Here is a 25,165-nt window from a genome sequence, read left to right as displayed (position 1 = left end):
TTTCACTTTCCATGGAAGCCTTTTATTTGTTATTTAAGCCACAGAGTGAAATGAAACAGAAAAGATGGGTTGTAGAAGACAGATGTTGATGAAATTGTGGTGGCAATTTTTGTAAATTTTATTTATGGGCGTTAAATTTGATCAAAATCACATAAAATTGAAAAAGAAATAGACAATTCTAATATAGATTTGACGGCTAAAAATAAGAACTTTTTAGTGGTTTTTTCCGAGACCTATTTAAAAAACTCTTAAGAAAATATGGTCTATTTATTTTGCTCGTTCGAGTTAAAAATTTAAGTTAAAAAATGAATTCATGCGAGAGAAAACACTATAAAAAAAATTAAATTTAAATTTTTATGAGAAAAAATAATCTAAATAAACGTGAATTATAATTCAAAAGTGAATTTTTATCTTTTCCAAGGTTCCAGAAATGAAAATTTCCCTACACGTTATTAAAATTACGTTTTGACACAAAGTTTCTGAATTTTACAAAAGTGACCAACTTCATATCTGAACTTCTTTCTCAAGCACCCCTCTCTCCCTCTCCCTCTCCCTCTCTTTCCTTTTGCCCTTTTCCCCTTCTCTCTCTCTCTCTCTCTTCGTTCCCCGAACTTCCCCCTCAAGCCGAACGTCCCTCCCTTGCTCTCCTAGGAAGCACAACCGAAGTTTTCTTTCCTTGGCTGCACCACCGAGCTTTCCACAGAGTAGAAGGCCAATTTTCTGCAGCGAATCTTTTTGGAGCAAGGAGCTATCTGGAGATCTTGAAATTCTGAGGTAGGGTTTTTGAATTATCTTAATCCAAAAGTTCCTAAATGAATTGATCCTTCCTTCTAGATTTCATTTCTGTGTGATGAAATCTCTTTTATTCTTCTGATTTTACAAAAAGAAAAAAGAAACCCTAAAATCCCGAAATTTTCTCTGTCCATAGATACGAGCCGTTTGAGTGTTTCCTTCATCATTTTCTTGTCAGTTCTGAAATCTGATTGAATATCTTTCTAAAGTCTTTGTTTTGCATAGCTATAGAAGCCCTCTATGTTCAGCCCTAAAAACCTGAGTTTGATTTTGGTTTTCGTAATTTTATTAAACCGTATTAGTTACCGATTTGGATTCTGGGCGTGAGAATTCTTGTTCATATTTTTAAGATATTTATCTTGAGCCGCAAAGATTAAGGAATTAAGCTGAGGCTACAGGATTCACTCTTGGAAAAAAAAAAAAAAACCCTAATTAATATGATAAATTCAATATTTTGAGACTTAATTGGTTAAAAATTTCCTAATAAGGGGTCTTACGCAATTGCCTTCATGGCTTGACGCTTATAAGCAGACATTGCAGAAAGCTTTTATAACTAGAAGTAAAGTTAAGCTAGAATAATTGGGCATAAATGGAAAACATACTGATTTTGCTAGCGCCACTTTTGTTTCTATCTTCTCTGACTCTGGTCTAGTTGTTGGTTTTTGATTAGTGAAATTTTTTTGGCTATCTAATTCCCTCCGTTACTGTAATGTTGCCACTGTTATCTGTACATTATATTTTTCTAGGGTTCTTGACCATAGACTATGATGAGGATTGGAACATATCAAAGTGAGTGATTATGTTAATTGGTGAATGCAGGGTAAGTGAGCTTGCGCTGACGTTGACTGGGGAGTTGAAGTTCCAATTTTTTGCAAGTTCTTGTTTAAGAACGAACTGTGTTCTAAAACATGTCGAGTAAGAAAGAAGAGAAAGCTCAGGCGGCAGCTGAAAGAATCAAGGCTGCCGCCTTGAGTGCTGCAAAGGGTCTTAGTCGAGCTCAGGCAGAGAGAGCGGCTGCAGCTGCGGCTAGAAACGTCAATGCATATGGGCAGAAAGAAGAAGGGCCTAGCAGATGGCAGGAGAAACGAGAAGCGAAAAGACAGATGTACCTGATGAGTACTGAAAAGGCTGTAAGACTGGGTGAGAGGAAAGACCTTAAGGCCAGTATGTCTACTGTTGGTGGCGCAGCTTCGCAATGCCAGAAGTGTTTTCAGCCTGGGCATTGGACGTATGAGTGCAAGAACGAACGCGTTTATATCTCACGGCCCTCTCGGACTCAGCAGTTGAAGAACCCGAAATTGAAAATGAAGGTGTCAATTTCATATGATTTGGATAATCCAGATGCTAAAGAGGATGAAGAGAAAAGCAAGCAGTCTAAGAAAAGCAAAAGGAAGCACAGGTCAGATTCTGATTCTGGCAGTGATAGTGAGGCTTCAGTTTTCGAGACTGATAGTGGGTCATCATCAGCTAAAGCTTCCGATTATTCTTCAGAGGAGAGTAGTTCGGATTATAGTTCATCCTCTGATTCTGAGGAGGAGAGGAGGCGGTGGAAGAAGAAAAAGAAGAAAAGTAGAGGTAGGCGTCGGAGGTACAACTCATCATCGGATTTTTCTGATTCTGACTCGGCATCGGATTCTGATTCTGACGATCGGAGCAGCAGGAGAAAGAGCAGGAGGCACAGCAAAAGGCGTTAACAACGGTAAGTCAAGAGGGAAGGAAAGGGGAAGAGAACGAGCTATGTAATTAGCTTAGGTCTGTGTTCGACTAGTTATAAACCTGAAATCTCTAGAACCTTCGATAGTTTCCCATCGACATTATTCATCCGTACTTGAGAAGACTAGCAGACGAAGGGCTAAGTGGATGAGTTCTTGTTGTTGCTTTTCTCGTATCAACATCTACCCATTTCATTTTGACTGTATGCGAGATTCTAATAAGTTTGCTGTAGTTACTTTTTCATATCACATTTTCATGTGTTGCTTTTAGTTCTTTTGTGGAAGTAGTGCATTGCCCAACTCTTTTCACTGGTTTTTAAGTTCTTGTCCATTCCTTGGTCATAAATATTTGTTGATGGTTTGTCACTTCTTCTACATGAGGTTAACAATATATGGAATGTGGATACATATCTTCGTTGCAAATTTTTTGGGTCCAGATACCGAGTTTGTGTGTGTGTCTGAATACATGTCTTTGCATATGATATTAAAAAATTTGAGAATGCACTAATTGATGTCTGTGTCCTTGAGCTTATAGGGATATTGGGGTGCATTTTTCCTGCAATTGGGATGCACACAGACCAAAATGCATTGCGAAAGCCGAATCTGTGAATATGGGATTGACTTGCTATCGTTTCATTTCATTTAATTTTGCTTTAAAAAAGGAATGATAGAGTCCTAGTTCCTTGTTTCTGTTAGTTTTGTTTGCTTTTCTGTTAGGCTGCAATGTCTCTCACACGGTTCCTGGAAGGTTTACTTGGTAGATTGGTCAATACATGATACAAATCGGAGGGAGAACTCTCTGCTGCATTATTCAACCAATATTGTTCTGAATCTAAATTTAGGCTTTTTTGTATTATTAACAAACATTTATCCACCTTTTGAGTACTATCAAGTGCTTCCTGAAAGTTTCTGTGCATGAACCAAGTTGTGCATCTATTAGCGGGAAAAAGAAAAAACATGTTGCACATCAAAATTTGGGGGACAATTTGTTGGGAACACTTTTTTGTTAAAAAATTTCTGTGAGGAAGCGAAAGCGTAGTGATTAGTGCATGAAAATGCATCCTAAATATTGTTTTTGATTTATATAATATTAAAATATTTAAGCTTTAATTAAATAATTACATTATTTTTATTCAGAATATTTTTCATTAGAATTTGTCTAGTTGCTTAATTATTTGCAGATAAAGAGCAGTGTAAAAAGTCACACAAAAAGAAACCATGAAAGTCATGTTTTCAGCCACTCTAAGTCAGCCAAGCCCAGCCATATAGAGACAGAGCCGTGCAAGCCGAGTCAAGCCACCAAGCCGAGCCAAACAACTATCATTTCCCTCCGTGTGGGCCCCAGCTCTTCCGCGTTTCTTGACTCTTCCTCGCGCGCGTCACCAGCACGCCCGCTCTCAGCGCGCGTGTTCCTTCCACGCAAACATCAGAGCGCGTCCAAAGCTTTCCTCTGCGTGGGTCCCGTGTCTGCGATGCCAGCCTCACTTCCCAATGAATGCACGCCAGCTGTCAACTTGTCCCCTGCTTTAATTTCGCGCCAGCACACTCCAACCACTCTGAGCGCGACACGTGGTGAACTGACTCCATCTTTCAACTGTAATGCGACACGTGTCCCCTTTGATGTTGAATCTAAATTTCTTCTCCAAAAATCAGAGCAAATTATCAGATTTTTTCCCCAAATTAAATATATGATTTCTCCTAATTTATGTTTAATTTAATTTAATTTCTTTTTCTTTTGTAATTTTCTATTTTTATTATTTGTTTCCTTATTTGACAGGCAACCTCTAAACACTATAAATAGAGGGATTAGTCTAAGGTCTTAAAAAGCTTTTAATATTCAGTTTTCTATCGTTTTGCTGTCAGTCTCATATTTTCTCTCTAGAATTTATGAGAATGTTTTGCAAGTTAGGCTAGAGTTCTCTTGGTGAGGTTAGAGATGAACTTTTGTTGTGTGGCCTAATTTGGGTATTCATTCCTTCTGCTGTAAACTTTAACATCCGAATGAATTAAATCTCATCTTTCTTTTACTTTTTAAAATATTATGTGCTAATTTTTATATAAGTTCAATCACGCTTTTCTTATGTAATTATCTCACGTATTGTTTTGTTATTCAAATTATTTTACAAATTGTCTTTTACTGTAATATTGTCAAATTGATAAATTGTCGATTTTGGATAAGTTGTAATAATAATATTTTCGGAGTCAACATAGAGATTTAATTTATTCGATTCTTTTATTTTGTGAATCAAAACTTGAATTGGTGAACAAAATATTAGGGATTATCGACATCTTACCGTTTTTACTATTGAATTTCTTCCACACAAATCTTCTCTCCTTTTTATTTGCAACAAAGTCTTCAAAACTCTTTTTTTCTTTAATTCCCTTATTATTTATTTTTCTCTAACGCTCTTATTTTGCTAATCTTTCTTGTTATGTTGTTATCTCTCTGTGGATATGACCACTATTCTGTGCTACAATTAACCGCTTGTGAACATCACTTTTGGGCGTTAATCAAATTTTAACGTCGTTACCGGGAATGTGCTATTAACAAGATTGATCAGTAGATTTTTGTGCCAAAGAGGTAAGTGTACATTTTTTTTATTATTATTTTCTTTGCTATTAAGCTGTGTTTTTTATTTTTAGTTATTAGTCTTTGTCTAGCCTTTATTCACGTTCTTTTAGTTTTCAAAAAAAAAAAAACAATCTTTGTTTACTGCATTTGTCTTTCTATTTCTTTTTCTTTTCTTCGTCTTTTTTGTTTCATTCTTTTTAGCGTTAGTTTCCATTCTCTTTATTAAAATTTGATTTTAAAAAAAAGGCCAGTTGCTAGCTGTCCCCTTAAATCCCCGTGCACATTCCTTTCTTTTTGTTTCTTTATATTAATAAAAAAATCTTTTTCTAGTTCACTTTCCTATAATTTTTCGTTATTAATTGGTAGGAGTTAATCCGTAGGATTTATTTTAATTGGCAATTTTCTCATTGTAATATTAGATCTTTCCTTTTAACAATTTAAAGTATCATTGATTTGGTTTTGTCATCTTCTAATTTTGATAGATTAGGATTTTATTTTGTTTCTCAATTTATATAATTTAATTGTTAATTATTATCTTATTGCCTAATTTAATTTTTCCTTTTATAGTTTTTATTAATTCTTACGATTATAATTAGGATTGTAATTAATTGACTATTCTAAATATAGAAATTTCATAATTTGGTAGATTTAAGCCTTTTACTTTAGGAATAGTTTCCATTAATTAGCTTTCATTTCATAATTTATTCAATAAAATTTAATAATTGATTTTGAGAATAATTGTGTGGTTACGTGGAAAGTGCAATCTGAGGGAGTTTTGTCTAGAAAAGTTGGTACTTAAGTGGGCTTCGCCCCACTAATCTTTCCTAGGAACTTTGCTCTATCTAGGAGACTATTCATTGAGCCAAGAGCTATAGTCTTTCCTAGGAGCACTCTCGGTGGTGACAATTTATGTTACTGTATAATTATTTTCTTTTGTGTTGATTAAATTTAAAAAAAAAACAAAAATTTTTTTTAAAAAAATTAAAAATTAAAAAAAAGGCCGCTTAGGGTGAATGCATCGGTATAGAGACGAACTAGGGAGTTTTGCTCAACATCAAGACTTCGAAACCCCTAATGAAACTCTATCCGACTCGTCTTCTACGCCTCCGTCTTCACACTCGTCATTGGAATTCGCATTTCAAAATCTATTCGCAATGGCACAACACGAGGAAGTTCAGTAGAGGACGTTGCAAGATTACCTGCACCCAACGCGCACGGCCATCCCATCTTGTATCAAGTTCCCACTGAATGAACCACCTACGGATTTCAAGCCGGGCATGATTGCACTTCTCCCAACCTTTCACGGGTTAAAGAACGAGAATCCATATGTAAACATCTGGGAGTTTGAAGAGGTGGTGGCCACCTTTCACAGCCGTGCTAAGGCCGCAAACATCGTGAGATTGAAGTTTTTCCCTTTCTATCTGACGGACAAGGCCAAAAACTGGTTGTATTTTCTTAGGCCCAAGTCTATTGGTACGTGGGAAGAAATGACGACGACATTTTTTAACAAGTATTTCTCATACCACAAGACCAACAATTTGAAACGACAGATCTCGAATTTCACTCAGAAGGAAAATGGAACTACCTATCAAGCTTGAGAGCATTTTAAAGATCTGTTAAATCTGTGTCCCCACCATAGATATGAATGTTGGCACCTCCTAAGCTATTTCTACGATGGACTCACAATCCGAGAGTGCCAATTTGTCAAGATGATGTGCAATGAGGATTTTCTCCAAAAGGATCCTGACGAAGCTATCGAGTACCTGAATGAGTTAGCTGAGAAAGCTCATACTTGGATTGGACCGAGTGCTACTGAGAGCACCAGTAGGTCCCGAGTAGTTGGAGTTTATCAATTAAGGGAAGATGACAGCCTCAAGGCCCAAGTTGAAGCATTGACAAAGCAAATTGAGGCCCTCAAAAGTAAAGATAGTAAAGGACCCCACATGGTGGGAAGGACAGAGGCATATGAGCCCTGTTTCATTTATGGTGGAGAGGGCCATCTAGCTCAGGATTGCCACACTTCAAGTGAAATGAGAGGGGTATACGAGGAGCAGTGCAATGCATTGGGCACATACAAAAAGCCTTGTGGACCTTTCTCAAAAACTTACAGTCCTGGTTGGAAAAACCACCCGAACTTCAGTTGGCGAGATTCGAACCAACATGCACAATCATTTGGAGGGCAATGGAGATCAGAGCAACAATCTCAACCACCAAGGACATATTTTGCGCTTCAGAATTACATGCAGCCGAAAGGGAATTCTTTAGAGGATACCCTAAAAGCTTTTATGGACACGCAAAATAAAATGAATCAAAGGGTTGATTCAATGCTCACGCAGCTGGTGGAAGAGAACAAGGAAATAAAAAGTCAGATCACAAAGCTAACAGAAGCTTTAACCGTTCAGGAGCACCATAGATTTCCATCACAAGCCCAATCCAATTTGAGAGGACAACACATTGCTCAAACTTCCAACTCTAAAGGTCAAAATATCAAGGAAGTTAACGCCATCTCTACTCCAAGTGGTATGAATTTTGACACGCCATCAACATGTACAACCACTTTGAGTAATGAAGAATCGGCTCAGGAGAAAGAAGAGCCAATAAAAATTCTGATAAAGGTGCCTTTTCCCCAAGCTCTCCGACCTGCTGGGAAAGTGCCAAAAAATCAAAGTGAGATCCTGGAGCACTTGACACAATTGAAGATCAATCTTCCCTTACTACAAGTGATCAAGCAAGTGCCAGCCTACGCTAAGGTTATCAAGGATATATGCACCATAAAGAGAAAGCACCACGTCAAGAAGACTACATTCTTGACGGAACAAGTGAGTGTAGTGATTGAGCAGAAGACACTGCTAAAGTACAAAGATCCTAGTTGTCCCACCATTTCCTGCACAATTGGGACACACGAATTCGGCCAAGCATTGTTGGATCTTGGAGCGAGTGTAAACCTCATGCCTTATTCAGTTTACTCGCAACTTGGTCTTGGAGAGATTAAGCGGACACCTGTAGTACTGCAATTGGCCGATCGATCCATCAAGAAACCATGTGGAATAGTTGAAGACGTGTTATTGCAAGTTGATAAGTTCTACTATCCCGTGGATTTTGTTGTTTTGGACACTCAGTCAGTGGTTGATGTAGAGTCAAAAATCCCGATCATCCTTGGAAGACCATTCCTTGCGACAACAAATGCCCTAATTAACTGTAGAAATGGTCTAATGAAGATCTCTTTTGGGAACATGACTCTCGAGGTAAATGTTTTCAACATTGTAAAATAACCACAAGGTGACGACGAGTGTCACCAAACATTCATGATCGACACATTTGTCGAGGAGGAGGTTCAGCTGCAAAGCAACTCTGAAAATCTTGAAAGCCTCCTCCAAAATTCTGATTCTGAAAATTCCGGTTCTGTTGAGTTAGCTCACTTGTCTGCAATTTTCAACAACTCACAGGACAGAGGAATTAAGTTTAAGCAACTATGTTTTGAGGAACTTCTGCAAGGAAGAGAGAAACCAAAGCCTTCCATCGAGGAGACCCCTACAGTCAAACTTGCTCAACTACCTGAAGGATTGAAGCATGCATTTTTGGGAGTTGGCGATACCTTTCCTGTTATCATTTCTTCCAAACTGGATGCATCAAAAGAGCAGCGGTTAATCACCATGTTGCGAAAGCATAAATTTGCATTGGGTTGGACGATTACTGACATTAAAGGAATCCGTCCTTTGATTTGCTCCCATCATATTCATTTGGAAGAAGGGGCTAACCCCCGAAGAGATCCTCAAAGAAGATTGAATCCAACAATGAAGGAAGTTGTGAAGAATGAGGTTCTCAAGCTAATAGATGCTGAGATAATTTACCCAGTTGCTGATAGCAAGTGGGTTAGTCCAACCCAGGTAGTACCAAAGAAATCGGGGGTCACTGTGGTGGAAAATGAAAAAGGGGCTGTAGTTCCCACGAAGGTCGTGATTGGTTGGCGCATGTGTATTGACAATCGCAAGCTTAACGACACCACTCGTAAAGACCATTTCCCACTTCCATTCATCGATTAAATCTTAGAACGTGTGGCAGGTCATCCTTTCTATTGCTTTCTCGATGGCTATTCAAGGTATTATCGGATGGAGATAACATTAGAAGATCAGGAAAAAACCACATTCACATGTCCTTTTGGTACTTATGCCTTTCGGCGAATGCCATTTAGACTATGTAACGCACCTGCCACATTTCATAGGTGTATGATGAGCATTTTCAGCAACATGATCGAGAAATGCATGGAAGTATTCATGGATGACTTGATAGTCTTCAGAGATTCATTCGACACGTGCCTTCTCAACTTGGAAGTCATTCTGCAAAGATGTGAAGAGAAGGGTCTCGTGCTCAATTGGGAGAAGTGTCATTTCATGGTGTCATCCGGCATAGTTCTTGGGCACATTGTTTTTGAAAGAGGAATCGAGGTCGACCACTCCAAGGTTGAACTCATTTCTAATTTGCCCACCCCCAAGGCTGTTAAGGATGTTCGATCTTTTCTGGGGCACGCAGGATTCTACAGGAGGTTCATTCAGAACTTTTCATCTATAGCGAGAACGCTAAGAAACCTCCTAGCAAAAGATGTTGTGTTCAGCTGGACATAAGAGTGTGAGGATGCATTCTGAACACTCATCGTAAAATTGACTTCTGCCCCTATTATGTAGTCACCAGATTGGAGCTTACCTTTCGAGATCATGTGTGATGCAAGTAACTACACTGTGGGGGCCGTTCTTGGTCAACAGAGGGAGGGGAAGCCTTTCGTTGTCTACTATACAAGCCGTACTTTGAATAGTGCTCAGATGAACTACTCAACTACTGAAAAAGAGTTGCTTGTTGTCGTATTTGCTCTCGACAAGTTTCGTGCTTATCTGATTGGTTCACCTATCACCATCTTTACAGATCATGCTGCCTTTAAGTACCTTATCTCTAAAAAGGATGCTAAGGCACGTTTAATTAGGCGGATCCTTCTTCTGTAGGAATTTGACTTGACAATCAAGGACAAGAAGGGAGTTAAAAATGTGGTGGTGGACCACTTATCTCGTCTTGAGTTTTATGATTCCGCCGAAAGTCCTGCTATTGGAGATGACTTCCCCGATGAACATCTCTTCACCGTTACTAAGATGCCATGGTATGCTCACTTTGTTAACTACTTGGTGACTGGTGAGATTCCATCTACCTGGAATGCACAAGACAAGAGGAAGTTTTTGGTTGAGGTTCATAACTTTTACTGGGATGACCCCTATCTTTTTAAGTACTGCCCCGATTAGATCATGAGATGATGCATCCCGGATGATGAAGTGTCTAGTGTCCTGAACTTTTGCCACAATAATGCATGTGGCGGTCATTTTTCTGTGAAGAAGACCGCCGCAAAGATCTTGCACTGTGGTCTCTATTGGCCCACTTTGTTCAATGACACCAATGACTTCTGCCATTCCTGTGGGAGGTGCCAAAAGCTAGGTGCCTTGTCCCGTCGCCATATGATACCCTTGAACCCGATTCTCGTAATAGAAATATTCGATTGCTGGGGCATAGACTTTATGGGACTATTTCCACCTTCTTATGGATTCTTCTACATAGTCCTCGCTGTGGATTACGTGTCTAAGTGGGTAGAAGCCATGGCGTGCCGGAATAATGATAACACCACTGTTGTAAAGTTCTTAAAAAGGAAAATGTGTTATCTTGATTCGGAACGCCGCATGCTATCATCAGTGATCAAGGCACCCATTTAAGCAACCGTTATTTTGAGGCTCTGATGCAAAAATATGGTGTGGTTCATAAAGTTTCAACTGCCTATCACCCACAGACAAATGGCCAAGCTAAGTTGGCCAACAGGGAGATTAAGCAAATTCTGGAGAAGACGGTTAATCCCGATCGCAAGGATTGGTCTATGCGCCTTCCAGATGCACTTTAGGCATACCGTACTTGTTACAAAACCCAACTTGGGATGTCTCCCTACCGGCTTGTCTTTGGAAAAGCCTTTCATCTACCTATAGAGCTCGAGCATAAGGCTTATTAGGCTACCAAAGCCCTCAACTTTGATCTCAGCGCTGCAGGTGTCAATCGGAAGCTCCAGCTTTCTGAAATTGAGGAGTTAAGGAATGATGCTTATGACAATTCCAGGATCTACAAGGCAAAAATGAAAGCGGCCTATGACAAGCAGATCCTGAGGAAGAATTTTGAGTTGAATCAACAGGTTCATCTCTATGATTCCCATTTGCATCTCCACCCCGGTAAGTTGAGGTCGCGGTGGACTAGCCCATTCGTAGTAAAATGTGTTTTTCCCAATGGTGCTGTCGAGGTTGAGGACCTAACCGATGGGAGAATCTTCAAAGTAAATGGTCAGCGTCTAAAGAATTACTTAGAGCGGGTGAACCAGGTTGAAGAGATCATTCTTGACGACCCTGTTTATCAGCCCTGAGTAGTTTGCTCACATCTCCTGTACCATATTTTCATTTTCTGTTTTCCTTGTTTATTTGTTTTACATTTTTTTATGTGTGTGTTTTCAGAGAATCATATCAGGAAGCTCAGACTGTGCTCATATATGGAATACTCTTCATCCAGGTGTCTTCTTTCTCTATATTTCCATAATTTTTGACACTGAGGACATTGTCTGATTTTGGTTGGGGGTGGTGAGCATATTCATGCGCAAGAGTGATTTTTGTCATGTTGATATTTGGGTTAAAATTTTTGCAAAGTTATCTGAGTATGATTTGAAAATGTTTGGTTTGAGTTGATTTTCGTTGTCTTGGTTACTAAGAAATGACTTCTAGAGTTTCTTTTTGCACGTGCTAAACCTTGTGGTAAGATGGATGTTAATGCATGTCAGCTGAGAAAATTCCCAAGTTTAAGTGCTTGATTTTTGATGAGTTAAGAGAGTTGAGAAAATGACTTTTGAACCTTCATTGATCTTTTGAACTGGTAAAAACACTATTTGAACATCATTACATGGTTAGTGGTATGCTTGAGGGATGGATTTTAGGTTAGATAGGAATGATCTTGAGCAATAGCAACATTTCACATATCATATAGTTTGGTTGTAATCGCATTTGGTGCTATATAGTTGTTTGTCAAAAGAACACCTTTCTACATTCACTTCATTATTGCAGGTTGTCTCTTGCCAAAAAAAAAAGAAAAAAAAGAAGAAAAAAAAAGAGTAATTTATTTTCTTATGCATTTTTTTTGGCTCTTTGTTCGTTTCTGTAAATTTCTGTTTGACCTGAATGAAATTTCAAAAGTTAGTTTGTGATAAGAATGGTGGAATGTTCTAGTAGTTGATTAACCTATCTTTTGGTCAATGTTCGTTTGACTGTTTGTCCTGAATTTTACCTTCCTCACACTGAACGTTGATTGTTCCATTTCCAACTCCATGAGAGAAAACCTTTGTACTCAAATATTTTCTGACACCTGTGAGATTAATGGAGTTGAGACTTCTACTTGCTGAAATTTTCAAAGCTGCATGTGTTATGGTTAGTGGTAAGAAGGTTATGGTCTAGAGCATACACACACGACTCTGGAGTTGTGGCTGAAATAATCTTGATAGTATCTTTTGACTTCATACTAACAGTTTGTTTGAAATACTCAAGTGACTAAGCTAGTTGAGACTCTAATTTTCTTTGACATGATTTTTCTTGCCCTTGGATTGCTAGAGACTAGCAATAAGCTGGTTAGGGGTTGTGATTAGTGCATGAAAATGCACCCTAAATACTGCTTTTGATTTATATAATATTAAAATATTTAAGCTTTAATTAAACAATTCCATTATTTTTATTCAGAATATTTTTCATTGGAATTTGTCTAGTTGTTGCTTAATTATTTGCAGATAAATAGCAGTGTAAAAAGCCACACAAAAAGAAGCCATGAAAGCCATGTTTTCAGCCATTCTAAGTCAGCCAAGCCGAGCCATATAGAGATAGAGCTGTGCAAGCCGAGTCAAGCCACCAAGCCGAGCCAAACAACTATCATTTCCCCTCATGTGGGCCCCAGCTCTTCCGCGTTTCCCGACTCTACCTCGCGCGCGTCACCAGCACGCCCTCTCTCAGTGTGCGCGTTCCTTCCGTACAAACATCAGCGCAAAGCTTTCTTCCGTGTGGGTCCCGTGTCTATGATGCCAGCCTGACTTCCCAATGAATGCGCACCAGCATTCAACTTGTCCCCTGCTCTGACTCCGTGCCAGCACACTCCAACCACTCTGAGAGTGACACGTGGCGAACTGACTCCATCTTCCAACCGTAATGCGATACGTGTCCCCTTTGATGCTGAATCTGAATTTCTTTCCCAAAAATCAGAGCAAATTACCGAATTTCTTCCCTAAATCAAATATAAGATTTCTCCTAATTTATGTGTAATTTATTTTATTTCCTTTTCTTTTGTAATTTTCTATTTTTATTATTTGTTTTCTTATTTGACAGGCAACCTTTGAACATTATAAATAGAGGGGTTAGCCTAAGGTTTTAAAAAGCTTTTAATATTCAGTTTTCTATCATCTTGCTGTCAGTCTCATATTTTCTCTCTAGAACTTTTGAGAATGTTTTGCAAGCTAGGCTAGAGTTCTCTTGGTGAGGGTAGAGATGAACTTTTGTTGAGTGACCTAATTTGGGTTTTGATTCCTTGTGCTGGAAACTTCAGCATCCGAATGAAGTAAATCTCACCTATCTTTCTTTTACTTTTCAAACTATTGTGTGCCAATTTTTATATAAGTTCAGTCACGCTTTTCTTATGTAATTATGTCACGCATTGTTTTGTTATCCAAATTATTTTACAAATTGTCTTTTACTGCAATATTGTCAAATTGATATATTGTCAATTTTGGATAAGTTGTAATAATAATATTTTCGGAGTCAACATATAGATTTAATTTGTTCGATTCTTTTATTTTGCGAATCAAAACTTGAATTGGTGAACGAAACATTAGGGATTCTCGACACCTTACCGTTTTTACTACTGAATTTCTTCCACACAAATCTTATCTCCTTTTTATTTGCAACAAAGTCTTCAAAAACTCTTATTTTTCTTTAATTCCCTTATTATTTATTTTTCTCTAACGCTCTTATTTTGATAATCTTTCTTGTTATTTTGTTATCTCTCTGGGGATACGACTGCCCTTTTGTGCTACAATTGACCGCTTGTGAACATCACTTTTGGGCGTTAATCATGTAGGACAACTTGAGATCCATTGATTCATAAAGCATATTAGAAAATAAAGGTGCGAGTAATTTGTTGATTCAAAGAATATCAGAAAACAAGCAAAGGAGATAATAATCCCGTTTAGTTCGCTGATTCGAGTTTTTAATTCGAGTTGAGATGTAACTTTATGTGAGAACTTTTTACTGTAGTAAAAAAATTAAATGTGACTGTTTATGAGAGTTTTTTACTATAGCAAAACTCGAATCGGTGAAATGAACGGGGCCTTAAGTTTTTTTAATCAATCAGTTGAAGATAACAATGCTACAGTCCTCTTTAAAAGTAACTATGTCAAAAATTTGAAAATCAAATAAAGGAAAGCATACCCTAAAGCCTAGTCCTATTGGAGCAACAAATAAATAAGATTCTCTGTGATTCCAAATGTTCGGCTGCCACTCTCAAGATAACTAAAATGATTATTAAAATCAAGATTATTCTTACTAGTGCCCCTTAAATTTCAGTCATACCCAGCTTGTCTTTTGAACTTTAAAAATTCTTATTTTACTTCCTAAATTTTGAATTGTTCTCACTTAACCCACCATTTTTATTGTAATTTCTATTAAAATCAAACGGAAAATGAGGGGATTAAGTGTGGTCAGGTCGTTTTTATTTATTTATTTTTAACAGAAATCTAAACAGAAAGGTTACGTGATTATGTTATTCTCTTTTTTGATATGTTATTATCACAAATTATAGCAGAAGGAGTTAAGTGGGAACAATATAAAGTTTAGGGGGCAAAGTGAGAGTCTTTGAAGTTCAGGGGCAAATTGAAAATTATTCTAAATTTCAGGGGACACTGATGATAATAATTCTTTTTTTTTTTTTGGCAGAAGGCAATAATTCTTTTTTCAGAGTCAACTAGTTGAACTAGCACGTGAGGAGTAATCTGTGTGTTACGTTTTAGTTACCGTATAATTATTTAAAGCATATAATATCTGAATATGAAATAAAAAAACGGAACCAAATTGAAAAAAAAAATAGTTTTAGGGCAAGAAGCCAAAAAAAGGGTTAAAAAAAGACTAAATGAAGAAATAAATAAGTTTTGGGCAAAAGAGATGAAAACGAAAAATATAAAATTTCAGGACAAAAATTAAAAAATGAGCTAAAAAAGGACAACGGAGAAGAAATAAATAAGTTTTAAGGCCAAAGGAACTACATAAAAAAATAATAATAAAATTTGAGAGGAAAATTTTAAAAAAAGGGTTAGAAAAGGATTGAAATGAAGAAATAAATAAAAGTTAGGACAAAATGGACTTGAATAAAAAATATAAAATTTCAAGGTAAAAATAAAAAAAGGTCAAAAAAGACAAAAATAAAAAACAAATAAGTTTTAGGAAAAAATATACCAAAATATAAAAAATAAAATAAAATTCACGACTAAATAAGAAAAAGACAACCAAAATTACAAAAAATGATAAAGTTTCAATGTAAAAATAAAAAATAATAATAAAAAAGGGACTAGAATGAAAAAATAAATAAATCTTAAGACAAAAGGAACTAAAACAAAAGAAAAAAGTTTTCATGACAAAAATAAAAAAGGGTCAAAACTGAATAAAATGAATAAATAAATAAGTTTTAAAGAACTATTAAAAAGAAATATCTAAATAGAATAATATTTGCAAAAAAAATTAATAATTTGGATAAATTAAAAAGAATGGTATGAATGAAAAAAATAAAATTTGGAGACAAAAGTAAAAAGAAAAGGAGAGGATGGAAAGAGAAGAAAACATCAAAAGCAATATATATATAAATATATATAAATAAAATAACGCAAACACACAAGAGCTAGAAAGTGCGTTTCAACCAAACCGCACGTTTTGGTTGAAGTACTGTTCATTTGAAAAATGCTTTTTGAAACTGTTGGGAATGGTATCCTAGAAGCATAAGATATAATAGGATATTTATTATTTATTTAATAAAAGAGTCTATTCATCATTTTTATGTGTATATATTTGTGAATATTTTATGAATATCAATGAAAATTCCATGATTATTTATGTGACTTTAAACATTATATATAAATGTTATACACGAGAGGATAATGTTTAAGGATAATAATAAAAAATATTATTCATAATGAATTTAATTAAAGTTCAGAATCTTTAATTAAAACATTATTCATGCATGTCATTCCCATTTATAATGGAACGGTGTTATCCGCACTGTTAATATGGTGAGATATTGAATAAGTGTATATTGCATAATGACATTATGTGGAACAAGGACATACACACAATATGAATTTCTAATAATTCCCGCGCAGCCAGCCCACTGCCAGCGTGCGGTCCGCGCTTGCGCACGCCGTGCGTGGTCAGCCGCGCGCGCACGCATAGGCACGCGGCCAGTCCGGGCACGCTCGCCCAGATGTGTGGCCTTCCTGCGCACGCGCACCCCGAAGAAGGTGAAATCCGACCCGAAGACAAAGAACGAAGCCGAAGAATGAAGAATTCAAGAATTGAAGACCAGTTGATGTAACGGAAGAAAAGAATTATTGTAATTATTTATTTATTCGATTTGGTTGTAATTTATATTTCCCATGGGACCCGGTCAAACCATCTCAATAGCCGATTGCATATATTTATATTTTATGTTGATAATTATATATTTTATGTCCATGCATATAACATGCCATATAGATATAGTGTACCTACTCATATATTTTATAATATGTCATGCATACTTGCGCATTTGTTATTATTTATTACAAAAGTGTTTTAGAAAAATAAAATAAAATAAGAACCATGCACTAAAATTGATTTAATATGATTAAATTGATTTAAGTTGCAAAATTGATTTGTAAAATAATGTTATATGTGAAATTGAATTTAAGTGTTAAATTTTAGAAATTCACATGTCCGAAAAATAAATTATTTATTTATCGGGTTTTAAAAAACATGAGATGATTTTTAAATAAAATACATATTTGTAAAATAATGAGTGGGAGAGAGTTGTATGACAATACGACCCACTGGTCTCCACCGTTAGCGCAACACCGTGAGATCTGGAGAGGGGCTTTGTGGAAAGATATAATGAAAGTTTGTTGGTTATATTTTGACTAAAATAACGGTAGTTAATAATATGAAAATATGAGATATTTTGACTATATTTATTAACTGAGATGAGTCTCAGTTCAATTTGTAAATAATTTGACTACCCAAAGGTACACTTTATTTGTGGTAAATTGAATTATCGTTGGCACCTAAAATTAAAACGTGATTTATGTATTTTTCATGTGCATCATGCATCATATTTAATTGTGCCTAAAAATTACATGTTTTGATATTCATGCACAAAAAGTGATTAGATGAATATTCTACTTATTTCCAATATGTCAAATCCTAAAATCTCACTACATGAAATTGAAACACTGACTAGAGATAAACTATGCAAAGTGGTAAAGTAACATAAACAACTTACATTCATGTGATGAATATAAGTTTGTCCCAAATGGAGAATTGTCCTCCCATCCCTAACGAAACCACTGTAGCTAACTATTAGCTAGGGTTGAGCGTGGTAATTCACAAGAAGCCTGAAGGCATGGAGACAGCTTATGAGATAATGCAGTCATCAGATATCGTATCTAAAAATCCATAAAATAAAAAGACTTGGCTAAATACTGTAAGGGCATGAGTAAAAGACAAAAGGAAATTGTTTCCCGAAATAAAGAAAGGAACTCAAGCAAATATGACTTGCTAGTTCTAAAAACATGTTTAGTAAAAATGGTGATTCCTTATTCCTAGATAGTAGATTCGGGAGTTGCTACTCATGGTTGTTTTCTTTATTAAGTCTTAGTTCTTTCAAGAAAATTATTTTTTGAAATAAAGAAAGGAACCTAAGCAAATATGATTTGCTAGTTCTAAAAACATGTTTAGTAGAAAGGGTGATTCCTTATTCCTGGATACTAGATTTGAGAGTTGCTACTCATGTTTGTTTTCTTTATTAAGTCTTAGTTCTTTCAAGAAAATTATTTTTTGAAATAAAGAAAGGAACCTAAGCAAATATGATTTGCTAGTTCTAAAAACATGTTTAGTAGAAAGGGTGATTCCTTATTCCTGGATATTAGATTTGAGAGTTGCTACTCATGTTTGTTTTCTTTATTAAGTCTTAGTTCTTACAAGAAAATTATTTTCTGAAATAAAGAAAGGAACCCAAGCAAATATGATTTGCTAGTTCTAAAAACATGTTTAGTAAAAATGGTGAATCCTTATTCCTGGATAGTAAATTTGAGAGTTGCTACTCATGTTTGTTTTCTTTATTAAGTCTTAGTTCTTACATGGAAATTGTTTCCCGAAATAAAGAAAGGAACTCAAGCAAATATGATTTGCTAGTTCTAAAAAAAACATGTTTAGTAAAAGGGTGATTCCTTATCATGAATAGTTGATTCAGGAATAACTAATCATGTTTATTTTCTTTATTAAGTTTTAGCGTTTAGCTTGTAAATGGAAACTGTTTCCACCTAAACAAAGAAATATAATCAAAGTAAATAAGATTTACTAATTCTAAAAACATCTTTAGTAGAGGGTGATTCCACGTCCTGGATAGTTGATTTGGGAGCAACTAATCATGTTTGATTTTCTTTGCAAAATATTAGTTCTTACAAAGAACATGCCGTTAGGGACTATATGATGGTAGGAATACCGCGAGGGTATCGACAAAGGCAGTGGGAGAAGTTAGACTTCAATTTAGAAATACCTTGTTGTGAACAATGTTTATTTCCCTCTAGGCATAAAGCGAAAATTGATTTCTAATTCCAAATTATTTGAAGAATTGCCTTTAATAATAATCTAGTCCACATCTTTCGGAATTTTTTTGATATATGTTCTGGATATTTAGAAAATGGTTTATACCATTTAAACCGATGCCTGGCTCACTATGAAATATTAAAAAGTTTAAAAGTTGCCAAACCTAAGAATAAGAAACAAAGGATCTCTCATGATAAATAACACATATATGTGGCCTCCTAGACTTGGTCATATTAGCCTAAATAAGATTTAAAGACTGGTAAAGGATGGTCCTTTACGCAAAGTAAAAGTTAGTAAGCTTCCAGCCTATGAATCTTGTATGGGAGGCAAAATGACCACGGGGCCTTCCATGTCAAAAGGAGAAAGAGCCATAGAACCTCTTCAGCTAATACATTCGGATGTATGTGGACCGTTAAACGTCCAAGATAAATGAGGTTACTAATATTTTGTCACTTTTATTGATGATTATTCGAGATATGGTTATGTTTACCTAATGCAACGGAAATCTGAAACTTTTAGAAAGTTTAGAGAATTCTGAGCATAAGTTGAAAATATAGTTAGGTAAACCAATCAAGACACTTCGATTAGATCGAGGGGGTGAATAGCTGGACCAAGAGTTTCATGATTTCTTGATTGAAGAAGGTGTGGTATCCCAATTGGCTGCACCCGGTATAGCACAGCTAAATGGTGTAGCCGAAAAGAGAAATCAAACTTTGCTCGACATGATAAGATCAATGTTGAGTTATTCTTCATTTCCTACTTCGTTCTGGGTTTATACCCTAAGAACCACCGTGTATATTCTGAATCTAGTACCATCTAACTCTGTACCAAAGACACCCCTAATGTTGTGGAATGGTCGAAAGTCAATTTTGAAGCATATTCGCATATGGGGGTGTTTGGTTCATGTGATGAAACAATAGACTAGGAAGTTAGAACCAAGATAAAAAATATGCATATTATGTAGGATATGCAATGGGGACAAGAGAAGGATTATTTTAGATAGTCACAAGAATCAAAGGGTATTTGTATCAACAAATGCCATGTTTCTGGAGCATGACTATTTGATAGTTTTCAAGCCTAGAAGTAAAGTAGTTCTGAAAAGTTACTTTCCAATGAGATTGGACCACTACCGACAAGAGTCACTGGTACGCTAAGAAGTAAGACCATGATTCCTAATCAAACTCTTGTGGCACCTCATCGTAGTGGGAGGATAAGCAGGTTACCTGACTAGTATATCGAGGAAGCACATGTTGTCACTGTGAATGATGGCAAGGAGGATCCATTGACCTTTAAGGCTACGATGGATGATTCTGATAAGGAAAAGTGGGAAGCAACTATGAAACTCGAGATAGAGTCCATGTACTCTAACTCAGTCTGGAAATTTGTAGATCTACCCCAAGGGGTAAAACCCATTGGATGCAAGTAGATCTTCAAGAGAAGAAGATGAGCGGATGGAAAAGTAGAGACTTATAAAGTAAGGTTAGTGGTTAAGGGTTACACCCAGAAAGAGGGAGTTGACTATGAGGAAACTTTCTCACCGGTGGCCATGCTTAGGTCCATCTGAAAACTCTTAGCCATAACAACATATTTTGAATATGAGATATGGCAGATGGATGTCAAGACAACTTTTCTGAATGGCTATCTTGAGGAAACCATCTATATCGATCAGCCAGATGGTTACATAGAGAAAGGCCTAGAGTAGAAAGTCTGCAAACTGTAGAGATCCATTTATGGATTGAAGCAAACTTCTAGATCATGGAATATCAGGTTTGATGAGGCTATTCAGTCTTATGGATTTGATCAAAACCAAGATGTTTCAAACAAAAGAAAAGAAGACGTTCTTATTCTTTACAAGCCTGAATATCTGATATTCAGTGGGAGTAGTCAGTTGTTGTCAGTTGAACTCAAGATTCGATCATTGAGCAGCCGTGTAGTGTATCCTTAAGTGTATAAGAAAAATGAGAAACTATAAGATAGTTTAGTCAGTGAAAGAGTTGTCTTTCACTGGATATATAGACTTTGACTATGAGTCATACGTGGATTTTGAGAGTCAACATCCAAGTCTGTGTTCACACTAGGTGAAGGAGTCAAGACAAGAAAGGTTGTTGGCAAAGTGTGATTGCTAGTTCTATCATTAAGAGTTAATGTGTAGCCGCTTGTGAAGTGGCAAAAGAAAGCAACCTGACTCTAAAAATTCTTAATTGATCTGGAAGTTGTTCCAGACATAGATCAGCCATAGATACCTAGAAAGTTTCAGGTTTGGAGACATATTCTACCTGCTTTAGGACAAGTGGGGGATTGTTGGGACTGGTGTCCTAGAAGCATAAGATGTAATAGGATATTTATTATTTATTTAATAAAAGAGTTTATTAATCATTTTTATGTGTATATATTTGTGACTATTTTATGAATATCAATGAAAATTCCATGATTATTTATGTGACCTTAAACATTGTATATAAGTGTTATATATGAGAGGATAATGTTAGAGGATAATAATCAAAAAAATTGTTCATAATGAATTTAATTAAAGTTCAGAATCTTTAACTAAAACATTATTAATGCATGTCATTCCCATTTAGAATGAAACGGTGTTATCCACACTGTTAATATGGTGAGATATTGAATGAGTTTATTTCGCATAATGAGAGTATACGGAACAAGGACACAGACACAATATGAATTTCTAATAATTTCTGTTAAGTATAGAAATTATAATTGAGTCTACCGATGGTCATATATAGAATGATCTTAATCCTAAGTTCTTAACAGACTCCTATTTATGGATTTGTGTCTTTTGATTTACTCGGTACGGATTCTGAGATCCTGAATCCCATTCCTTATATTTTGGAGATATGATGAAGTAGGTATCCGGGAATGTTATTATATGAGATGGAATCCATTCCTTCTTGAGAAAGAAGTAGATAAATAATTCTCTTGAGGGTTGATTTGGTACTTGGACCAGTAGGAGCTCCGATTCATGAATGTGTTTTATGAATCACTGTCCATTAGAAAATCAATGGTACTCAAGGAGACAGATGTAATTAGAGAGGTTAACGGATATTACCTTGCTCTAATTATGAATTATTTATGGAGGATTGATCTATATGCAGTGACTATATCGAATGAAAGAAGAGGGCTTAGCATGAAGTCATCATCAAAGCCCAAAGTCATACGTAATACAACACTCAGTTCGGTACAAATATCAAAATAAATTGAAATCTAACTACCCTACAAAAAGAACATCAATAGGTAGAGATGATAACAAAAGAAAAGAAAATGATACTCTCCCCCAAACTTAAAAGGAATAGTGTCCCCACTATTCGGCGTTAAAACTTAAAGGGCAAAGGAAAGAAAAACAATACCTCACGGCCGGTCTAAGTGTTATCGGCCATACCTCATCCAGCATCATCAATTCCACCGTCGGGTTCGCCATCTGAGGTTCCCGAAGACTAATATGGCTGTCAAAATCCTTTAGGCGACATATCGCCTGTCATTCTGTCTCCCTCTCCTGATTTACTTTTTTTTTTTTTTTTTTTTTACAATGAAGCCCATTTGACACAGAATCAACGAAAAATCATATGTGGGTTGCCTCCCACGAAGCGCTTAATTTAACGTCCCTAGCTGGACATGAACACGACTTCATCCTCCTAGTTCTAGCTCGATGGTACAGAATGAAAATACTCGCTTGATCTTAAATGTTCCAGATAATCTTGACTCCACCTTTTCAGGGGAGAGCTTTAACTGAGAGTTGAAAAGAAGGATGCGTTGGCCCGGAGTGAGATCTTGCCATGAGGTTCGCTGGTCGTGCTTCTTCTTGGCTTTCTTCTTGGCCACCACCATTTCATTGTTCATCGGGGTAGCAATGGCTTCAGCCCTCTTAACAATATACTCCCCCGTATCATCTTTCTTGGGACAATGTTCATTGCTCAATTTTTTTATGGTTAGGGAATTGGTAGGACCATTCCCCAAAGAATCTTTCGGTATAACTTCTTGAGTGAACTCCTTGATACAAGATTTCAATTCCTCCACTCGGTTGCATGTCGGCTTTTCTTGCGGAGACCTCTTGGGATTTAAGATGTTGAAGATGGCTTTCTCCTCTTGACCCTTAGAGTCAAGTTCCCACTGTGCACATCTATTAAAGCCCTTCCGGTAGCTAGGAAAGGCCTTCCAAGGATAATGGGGATTTCCTGATCCTTTTCCATGTCTAAAACTACAAAATCAACTGGGAAGATGAACTTATCCACCTTTACCAATACGTCTTCAATGATTCCCCATGGGTAGGTAATGGACCTATCCGCCATTTGCAAGGAGATAATTGTAGGGGTGACCTCTCCAAGCCCAAGTTTTCGAAACACCGACAAAGGTATGAGGTTTATGCCAGCTCCTAGATCGTAAAGAGCTCTCTCAAAAGTTGACCCACCAATTGTACATGGGATGGTAAAACTTCCTGGATCCTTCAATTTCTCCGGTAGTTGTCTCATTATGATAGCGCTACATTCTTCTGTAAGCTTCACTGTCTCATAGTCCTCGAGTTTGCGCTTCTTGGACATAACCTCCTTCATAAATTTGGCATAGTTTGGCATTTGCTTGAGAGCGTCCACGAAAGGGATGTTGATGTGGATCCTCTTAAAGATATTGAGAAATTTCTCAAATTGCTCGTCAAACGCCTTCGTCTAGAACTGTTGAGGGAATGGCAATGGGGGAGTGTTATGAGGTGGATTATACGGAAAAGTGATCGAACCCGGTTTAACCACCGGCGTTTCCTTCTTGGCCTCCGGGTTTACCTCCATTGACTTATCCTTAACGTTGCCGTTGCTCTTCGTAGGCTCCTCATCAACCATGGCTTTTTGACCCCTAGGGCCTTCAAGCTCTTTGCCACTCCTCAATATGATGGCCTTGCACTCCTTTGGGTTCTTCTCGGTGTTGCTCGGGAAGGACCATGATGATTGCCCTGTTATAGCATTAGCCAATTGGCCAACTTGTGTTTCTAGTGCCTTCATAGCACCCCCCAAGTTGGTGCAGTGAGTTTCAATGTTATTGAGACGTGTGTCATGTTGATCAAGGCGAGCCTTACAGTCCACAATATACGTCTTCAAAAGCTCTTCAAGTGATGCGGAAGGCTTTTCTATTTCCGGTTTACTCGACTCCAGGGTTGGTTGTAAAACATTCCGGTTGTTGGCATAAGAGAAATTCTCATGGTTGTGGAGCCCGGGATGATAGTATGTTGGTAAGTTATTGGTGGGCCTGAAGTTGTAGTTACGGTTGATGAAGTGACATTGCTCATCATATGAATCACTTGAGCTCAAAGCTTGTGCCATATTTACTGCTTTTTTATTACCATTTGCATTGGCCGCGGTAAGTCCCTGGATTTGATTGGTCAAGAGCGCCATTTGAGCCATGAGAGATGTCGTTTGATCCACATCATAAATTCCTGTCGTTTGATCCACATCATAATCCTGTTGCTCTCTTCACAGTGGACTGCTCATTTTGCCATTGACAACTATTCATTGCCATGTCTTCAAAGAGATTGAGTGCATCCCCAGGTGTCTTTGACAAGATGGTTCCACCAGCTGCTGCATCAATATGAGCCTTAGTTTGCCCATAAGCCCATTGTAAAAAAGTTGCACTTGGAACCAATCCTCAATGCCATGTTGAGGACACTTGCGGAGCATCTCTTTAAACCGTTCCCACGCCTCATATAATTGTTCATACTCAAACTGCCGAAATTGAGTAATCTCGGCCCTCAGTTGAGACGTCTTGGAGGGCGGAAAGAATTTGATGAGGAACTTTTAGTCCATGTCCTCCCATGCAGCTACACTCCTTGATGGTAAAGATTGAAGCCATCATCTAGCCCGGTCTCGCAAGGAGAATGGGAAGAGTTTCAAACGGATGATCTCGACACTCACTCCATTAATCTTTATTGTGTCACAAATGTCCAGAAAAGTGGCCAAGTGGATATTGGGATCCTCGTGCGGCAAGCCTCCATATTGGTTTTGCTGGACCATGTTGACGAGGGCCGACTTGAGCTCGAAGTTGTTGGCATTGACTTGTTGACGTTGGATGCCCGAATAATTCTCGTTCACTACGGGCTTGAAATAATCTCGCAACGTCCGTTGCTGGTCTGCTTGGTTTTGTTCCTCGGCCAT

At 37.0% G+C, this 25,165-nt stretch overlaps 3 protein-coding genes and 2 non-coding genes across 5 annotated transcripts; 3 read left to right on the top strand and 2 right to left on the bottom strand.

Annotated features, from left to right (window-relative positions):
- The first annotated feature begins 543 nt into the window (after positions 1–543).
- Positions 544–2,815, top strand: LOC21409486 (zinc finger CCHC domain-containing protein 10). Its single transcript, XM_010099651.2, has 2 exons — positions 544–774; positions 1,612–2,815. Exon 2 carries the CDS (start codon positions 1,701–1,703, stop codon positions 2,484–2,486), a length of 786 nt encoding a protein of 261 aa, XP_010097953.1. The 5' UTR covers positions 544–774; positions 1,612–1,700; the 3' UTR covers positions 2,487–2,815.
- A 3,796-nt stretch (positions 2,816–6,611) lies between these two features.
- On the bottom strand, positions 6,612–6,718 carry LOC112091919. Its single transcript, XR_002902350.1, has one exon. It is a non-coding gene; the product is annotated as a small nucleolar RNA R71 (small nucleolar RNA).
- Positions 6,719–6,785: 67 nt separating this feature from the next.
- LOC112091898 lies at positions 6,786–8,348 on the top strand. The gene has a single exon (XM_024166637.1). The coding sequence runs from the start codon at positions 6,786–6,788 to the stop codon at positions 8,346–8,348; it is 1,563 nt and encodes a 520-aa protein (XP_024022405.1).
- A 16,119-nt stretch (positions 8,349–24,467) lies between these two features.
- On the bottom strand, positions 24,468–25,165 carry LOC112091897. The gene is made up of 2 exons (XM_024166636.1): positions 24,926–25,165; positions 24,468–24,608 (listed from the first exon to the last, which is right to left on the bottom strand). Exons 1-2 carry the CDS (start codon positions 25,163–25,165, stop codon positions 24,468–24,470), a joined length of 381 nt encoding a protein of 126 aa, XP_024022404.1.
- Positions 24,663–24,769, top strand: LOC112091921. The gene has a single exon (XR_002902352.1). It is a non-coding gene; the product is annotated as a small nucleolar RNA R71 (small nucleolar RNA).

This window comes from Morus notabilis, unplaced genomic scaffold, assembly GCF_000414095.1.
Source record: "Morus notabilis unplaced genomic scaffold, ASM41409v2 Scaffold35, whole genome shotgun sequence".
Taxonomy (NCBI): domain Eukaryota; kingdom Viridiplantae; phylum Streptophyta; class Magnoliopsida; order Rosales; family Moraceae; genus Morus; species Morus notabilis.
The sequence above is the reverse complement of the archived record's forward strand: the minus strand, read 5'-3'. Positions and strand labels throughout refer to the sequence as shown.